At 48.4% G+C, this 7,290-nt stretch overlaps 1 protein-coding gene across 1 annotated transcript in view; it reads right to left on the reverse strand.

The window, feature by feature from the left end:
* The window catches only part of EGLN1 (egl-9 family hypoxia inducible factor 1), a 55,944-nt gene extending 48,936 nt beyond the window's left edge, over window positions 1–7,008 (reverse strand). Inside the window, exon 1 of the mRNA XM_081254051.1 lies at window positions 5,870–7,008. Within this exon, the coding sequence (XP_081110177.1) occupies window positions 5,870–6,793 (924 nt within the window). The 5' untranslated portion in view covers window positions 6,794–7,008. The remainder of the gene's footprint in view (window positions 1–5,869) is intronic.
* Window positions 7,009–7,290: the final 282 nt, after the last annotated feature.

The following is a 7,290-nucleotide window of genomic DNA, read 5'->3' on the forward strand; positions in this document are numbered from 1 at the left end:
TAAAGAAAACGAGAAATCCAAACCTAAGAAAACTTCCCGGTGATTTCAGCGAGCAAACAGACAGAGGGTACAGATACTATCCAAGCTCTTCAGAAATAAAATTGTGGCTTGGTTCTGGGAAAATGTGATAATGAAACACAAAACATTCCAATAAAGATGGCAGAACAATTCAGAGTCTGGGCTAAGAAATACAGGTGTGAAATAAACCATTTTAAGGGAAGACTTCGGTTAATCATCTGTCAGTTTTTGTGGTTGTTTCTTTGTTTTGTTCTTTAGAATAGAAAGTTTTTAGCTGGAACAGAAAGAGGCAAAGACAAGCCATGAATATGGTTCAAATAATCATCTGAATGCCATCCTGTGGTCACAAACAACGTTTCAGGTGCAGAAACAAGGGCATAGTGGAAAAGGAGGTAAAATGCAAATGCAGCACTAAAATGCATCTATGAAACACTGATCAAGAATGTGTGCAAACGAAAGGGAGACTGAAATATCTGGTGTTGCTTTAAAAGCCTAAAGAGAAAAACTAAATAAAAACAACTAAGCTGATAACATCAATCCAAAGGCATACTGAGAAGGCACAGGCTTCAGAGAACATGCTAGAAGATGAACAAAGACAGACTTCATGCCTGATAGGGGGAAAGTGGGGAAAGGAAAACAGAGAATAAACATTTAAATCAGAAACACAGAGCAGAAAGACAGTTCCAACTAAGGAAATAACAGAGAGTGGGCCTGCTTCAGGGAAAATGGCTTCAACAACAGAGGAAAAAAGGAGGTAAATAAAGAACATCTAGGGAGATTAGGGAGGAATTATCAAAAGGAGGAAAATTTAAACTAGAATGTCAGATAAGCCAAATTGTAGAGTAACAGGAGTAAAAGGGAAAAGAAAAGGAAGTCATAAATGTTCAAGCGTAGCCTCAAAAATGGCATAAAAGACACCAAAATTAGTTAAGTGGGAACACGTGATTTTTACACGAGATGCAGCATTAAGGTGCAGATACAAGAATGAAGTAAATCACTAACCAGCTCTCTGACCTTGAACAAGGCACTTAACCTCTCTGGGACTTATTTCCTCTGTTTAAAAAAAAATGTATGTATGTATGTATGTATGCATGTATGTATGTGTGTATGTATGTGTGTATGTATGTGTGTGTGTGTGTGTGTGTGTGTGTGTGAAGTCAAAAATGGGTGATCATTCTAAAGTCTTTTTTCCTTTAGCTTATTAAAGAGGAAAAGACAGGAAAAGCACAGAACTCTTTTAAAGAAAGAAATCAGAAAAGTAGAAAATTTTCTAAATGAGAAGGGTAAGTTAAGGACACTTCTGCATAGTGCTTTACAATTAAAAAAGTGCCTTTACATGCAAGATTATATACATTCCTCACAGCAAGCCCGAGAGACAGAAAAGGCAGGCATCATTTAACACCATTTTCCAAATGGAATAACTGAGGCTCAGAAAGCTTAAGCAACTGGCTCAAGGACACAGAAACAGTGGCACATCCAGAATCCAAGCCAGGTTTCGGAGCAGCACAAAGTCCACTATCCTTCTACGTTCAGATGCTCTCCTCCTGTGTGACTAAGGTTTTGCAGGAAATTTTTGTGGCTTATTAGGCAGTAGATAAGGGAAGAGCTATAAACATTTTTGAAAAACCAACAACCTGTTAATTTAAACTAAAATTCCTTTAGAATTAAAGAAGTTACCATATGTGTAAACTACACGTACACTAATTCACTGTACAGAATGTGTTCCTACGAAGTTGAACTTGGTTCTCACAGCCTATTAAGACCACTCTTTCAGTCCACTTGCTTCTCTTTTAAAACAGTAAAGCACTATGCAAAACTGCTACTATGGAAGTTGTAATATTTTCAGCCTTTCTGAATACAGAATAATTGACTTTGATCTTGAACTCTGACGTAGCTATTAAAACATTAAACAAGCTGCTTCAATTAGTACATCCTGGGAGCCAAGAGTATAGAGAAAGTGGCAGAAGTAGATTGAGAAGGCAGTTTTGTTCGGTTTTGTTTGTAACATCTAAGAGGACTGACACCACATCTCTATGGTAGTGATAATAAAGGATCAGGTCTTTCCTTATCCTACCCTTTGCTCTAAAAGCCATAATCAGCTAGAGCTGCCCAATTAACTGCGGGACTGGGGAAAATCTCAGGAATAGAATCTGCTGCTTATTGGTCTTATTTTGTCACTCCTTCTCTTTATGTACATTTTAATTGAACAGAGTAAGTTTTAGACAAAATTTCAAAAACATGTATGATTCTAGTAGTTTTATTGTAACAGGCAAACGTCTTCCTTCAGAGTGGTTAAGAAACTCCAACTGAGTGCTTCCCTGGTGGCGCGGTGGTTAAGAATCCGCCTGCTAATGCAGGGGACACGGGTTCGAGCCCTGGTCCGGGAAGATCCACATGCCAGAGCAACCAAGCCCGTGCGCCACAACTACTGAGCCTGCGCTCTAGAGCGCGCGAGCCACAACTACTGAGCCCACGTGCCACAACTACTGAAGCCCGCACGCCTAGAGCCTGTGCTCTGCAACAAGAGAAGCCACCGCAGTGAGAAGCCCGCACACCGCAACGAAGAGTAGCCCCCGCCCGCCCGCGCGCAGCAACGAAGACCCAATGCAGCCAAAAATAAATAAATAAAACAAATAAATTTAAAAAAAAGAAACTCCAACTGAATAGTTGCACATTTTCCCAGGATCTGCACTCCTCTGCATTCTTCTTCCTCTACCCCAAGTAAAGGCGCCTATGATTTCTTACAGCCCACATAAAGCTACTCCTCACAAATCAGCAGGCCGTGACTCCTTCCTCTTGGACATCACTGCAAGTCTTCTTGATGGAAGAAAGGGTGTGAGAAAGGATAAAGGATCAAAGGGCAGTTTAAGGGCAAAAAGGGGGAAAATCCCAAAAAAGGATCAGAGAAAGTGGAAACTGGAGCTCAGTGGCCACGATCATGTTCCTGTTTTTTTCCTGTATTTCTTCATCTTTCTTTTGTAGTTCCTCTTTTAAAGTAGCTGGACAAACAGTGGCCAGATAAGCGTGCTGGAAGCAGAAATTTGGGAGAAATCCAAGAATACACTGAATGAGCCACAGCCAATTATAAATTATACATCATCTGATTACCAGGCCGTGACATGCACAAAGACCATACAGAACAGACAGTGTAAATGAAGAACATCAAATCTCGGTCAGAAAACCTGAATTTAAGTCCTGGTATGCAACAGGATTTCCAACAAGTGACCTTTCCCGAGGCTCACTTTCCTCATCTGTAAACAGGGATAATACACCAACGACCTAAATATTTTAGAGTTGCTGTGAAAATCTATGTGAGAAAAAGACCACACAGTTGAGGCAAATACCTTTTAAAATCACTATAATGTCGTAAAGGATAATAAAACCCTTAACTGAAGACCCTCTCTGCAATCACATATAGGACCCATATTCTGCCTCTCTTAGGAGTATAAGCATGATCCAGGCAGATAAATTTAACTGGCTTTTCAGTCACTATCTGAAACAAACACTGTAATAAAAGAAGTTTCTACAGTCCAAAGATAAACTACAATTATTCACATACAAGGCTAATGCTCTCACGGTCAACAAAATATGTATATCAAATTTGAGTTCCAATAGTGTGCTAAGTAATCTACATCTTCTCATTTAATATCCTACTCATATCCAGTGTAGTAGAAAAAGCACAGGGCTTGATGTCTGAATGACCCTAAGTTTGAATCACAGCTAGGTTATCCTAAGTGGTAGGCCTTAGCCAAGTCGGAGCTAAAATATCCTCAGATGTACAGTAAGAATAATGCTACCGATTTCATAGGATTAAAATTACTGTGACCACGTCTGTATTGAGCCGAACCTGGTGCCTAGCGCACTGAGGCTGCTCAGTACATGGTGGCTGGTAATCGGACTGCCTTTCCATTCCCCCAAAGCAAGCAGCTTTAGTTTCTTTTAAGAATGCTTAAACTACACAATCAAACAAGATTCCCAAAACCTCTCTCAACCAAGAAGTACAATGAAAGGGATTCCCTAAAACCACTCACAGATCCTGAAACTGTGTCCCTAAAATTAATGTAAGCATAAGATCAAAATCTAAAGAGTTTAAAACCCATCCTTCCTTCACATGATCTGTGTAGTCAGGTGATCTAAAGCCTCATCGGCCCTTCAACCGCTGGCACTCCTGAGGAAAGAAGTGGCTATTCTCTAACAGCCTCCCCATTAGGAGGCCCTTTTGTAAGAGCTAGGCTGACTGCTGTCCCTTCCCTGAGAAGGGCAGTTAAAAACAGGAAGATAGGAGAGAAGAGGATTTAGCTTAACTTGGAAAGCTAACTTAACTAAGGAAAGCAGAGCAAGGAAGATTCAGGACGTTATCTTCTTCGTGACTTCGCCTGAAGCTTGTGCCCCAACTACATACACACTTCGGTCAGTTTTGTACAGTTACGTTAATATGCCTTCAAGCTTTTTCAAGCTTTCCTTCCTCTAGGGTTTATGGCTATATTCAGATTTGATCTATAACAAATTAAAAATATATATACGTACATAAATGAGAATTGCATTAAAGACCGAAGCTGGCATTTAATCAGGCTCTTTTTTCCTTTCAGCTTAGTGATAAGCAAGTGTTCACCTTTTTTTTTTTTTTTTTTTTTTGGCGACCATATGATATTAAGACACGTGCCTTCATCCAGCAACGAAGCAGCAATGCGAAAATGAGACTTTACATTGTCTTTTCCCACCAAATTTTCCCGTTTAGAACGTTCTTCATTGCGTACGCCTAGCCTTTTGGGCAGGCTGAGAGTCACACATAATGACTGTCAAAACAGATGGTCTGACACACACAAAAGAACTACTGGGAACAGTCAGTGTCTGTGTACAAACACCCACGTGTGATGATCTCCTCAACAATCTCCTCAAACTCACAAATTCAGACAGAGACTGATGGTGGAGGAGGGTGGCCTGGAGTGGAGCTGGATACAAAGAAAAGATTAAGATCTGGGGAGTGAAATGGAAAAGAACCACAAGAGAGTACAGAGAAGGAGAGTCTATCATCTACCATACTGAGGAGGGAAGAGCGATCCGACTAGGTAGGAACGGAAGAATCTGCTGGGGAACAACTACAATAGTCAAGAGAAAACAAAGATTTCACCAAACCGAGACTTAAGAGTGAGCCAATTCCATGGGGTTTTTGTTTTTTTTCCAGGAAGCTACAAAACAGTTCTTTTTCAACAGCGGGATTATACTAACAAAAGCAAATAAAGGAAACCTATGCTAAAAATGTAACCTACCTATACTGCGCGGTCTGAAAACGGAAATACTTCTTCCCCCATTTAGCAGTGGGTTTCAAAACAGCAGGGACGAGGGAGAGGGATGAGAGCTGTAAGAGGGGGAGGGGAACAGCCAGGCTCTTCCTGAAAGTAAGGAGCCTTCGGCCTAAATGCTTATTTTACATGTACCTTTCTGTGGTCAGCTGACAGGTTCCTCCTCACTGAACACAACATTCGACTGTGGAAGTCGGAAGCTTATGAGTGGTTCAAAGCCCACGGGGAATTTAAGAGCCGCTGCAAACACAAGGCTGATGCAGAACCAGCACTTGCTTCGGGTAGCACTCTAATAATCCCCGTCGGGCGCCTAGAGCTCCAGCGAGGTTTGACCCGACTCACTGTGCAAGGGAAAAGAGAAAACTGCAAAGTTCAAGGAAGAGCCTGAGTTTAGCCAGAAGCCCGCGCAATCAGACGCAGAAGTGTGTGAGCCGGCAGGAGGTGGATGCTATCCGTTTGCTCCACCGGGTGCTGCACAAGAAGGAAATCCCTTTTGCACACAGACACTGCGTTCCCTCGCCCCGCGCCCACTCCCGGCACACACTTACTTTCGTCCGGCCATTGATCTTGTAGTTGCCCAGCTTCCCGTTACAGTGGCGGATCAGGTCGTCCATGCTGCTCATAAGCAGCCCGATGGTTTCGCAGCCGGGCTCCTTGCCCTCGATCCAGGTGATCTTATCGCCTCGGATGTCCTTGGACGAGTCGCTCTTCTGGCTGACCAGCTGCCCGTCCGTGAACTTGCCGGTGTCGTGCAGGGCGCGCACCTCGTCGCCGATCTGCTGCCCCGTCTCCTTGCCCAGGAAGTCGTCCACCACGCAGATGCCGTGCTTGTTCATGCAGGGCACGATGTACTCCAGCGCCAGCTTCAGCGCCGGCAGCGGCTTCGTCTGCCCGTTGGGCCGCAGGCCGCCGCCGTGGCTCAGCGCCTCGCCCGGCGCGCTGCTCGGCGGGTACAGGTTCGCCTTCTCCTGGTACAGCGACGAGCGGGCCAGCGGCTCCTCCTTCGCGGGCTCCGCCTCGGCGGCGGCCGCCGCCGCCGGGCCCTGGCCGCCGGGCGCCGCGCGAGGCGGGGACGCGGCCACCGCGGGGTCGGCCGCCGGCTTGGCCTTCGCCTTCGCCATCGCCGCGTCTCCGGCGGCCCGCGGGCCCGCGGCCTCGGCGACGGCGGCGGCTCTGTCCCGGCGCGGCGCCGCCTTCCTGGCCTCCCTGGCCCCGGCCCCGGCGGCCCTGGGCGGCGGCGCGGGGCCGGGATGCTGGGGCTGGCCCGCTCCAGGGACGAGGGCGCCCTCGCCTCCCTGGCACACGAGCTTGTGCTTCTTCCAGTCCTGGCGCTGATGCTCCTTGCTGCAGTAGAAGGAGCTGCGGCAGCGGCTGCAGCGCAGCAGGTTCTCCATCTTCCCGCACAGCTCGCAGTACTGCCGGTCTCGCTCGCTCGGGCTCGGCCCGCCGGGCCCGCCGCTGTCATTGGCCATGGCGGCGGCGGCGGCGGCGGTAGCGGTAGAGGCGGCGGCCGAGCAGGAGGAGTGGCGGCCGGACGGCCTCGCCTGGGGCCGGGGAGCGGGCGGGGCGGCAAGGGCCGTCACTGCGCCATGCACCCGCCGCCCCTCGCCTCGGGAGGCCGGCGCCCCGCGCCCTCGGCCGGGCCGCTTCCTCGTCCTCCGGTCCCGCCGCGCGGCGCCGGCCGCCGCCTCAGCGCCTCATCGCCGCCGCGGGCTGAGGGAGCGCGGCCTGCGCGGCGGACGGCGACCTCCGCTCGGGCACGCGGGCCCGGCGCGCGAGACCCGCCGCCTCGGCCGCCGCCGCCTCAGCGTCCCAGGCGGCCCGGCTCGGCCCGGGGAGCAGCGCAGGGCGTGCGGGCGCCACTCGCTCTGCGCGCTCTGCACGTACACCACGGCCCCGCGGCGACCCGGGCGGGCGGCGCGCGAGGGCGGGGGGCGGGGCAGGGCGAGGGGTGGGCCGAGGGGGCGGT

This window comes from Mesoplodon bidens (assembly GCF_964165515.1).
Source record: "Mesoplodon bidens genome assembly, chromosome: 1".
Lineage (NCBI taxonomy): Eukaryota > Metazoa > Chordata > Mammalia > Artiodactyla > Ziphiidae > Mesoplodon > Mesoplodon bidens.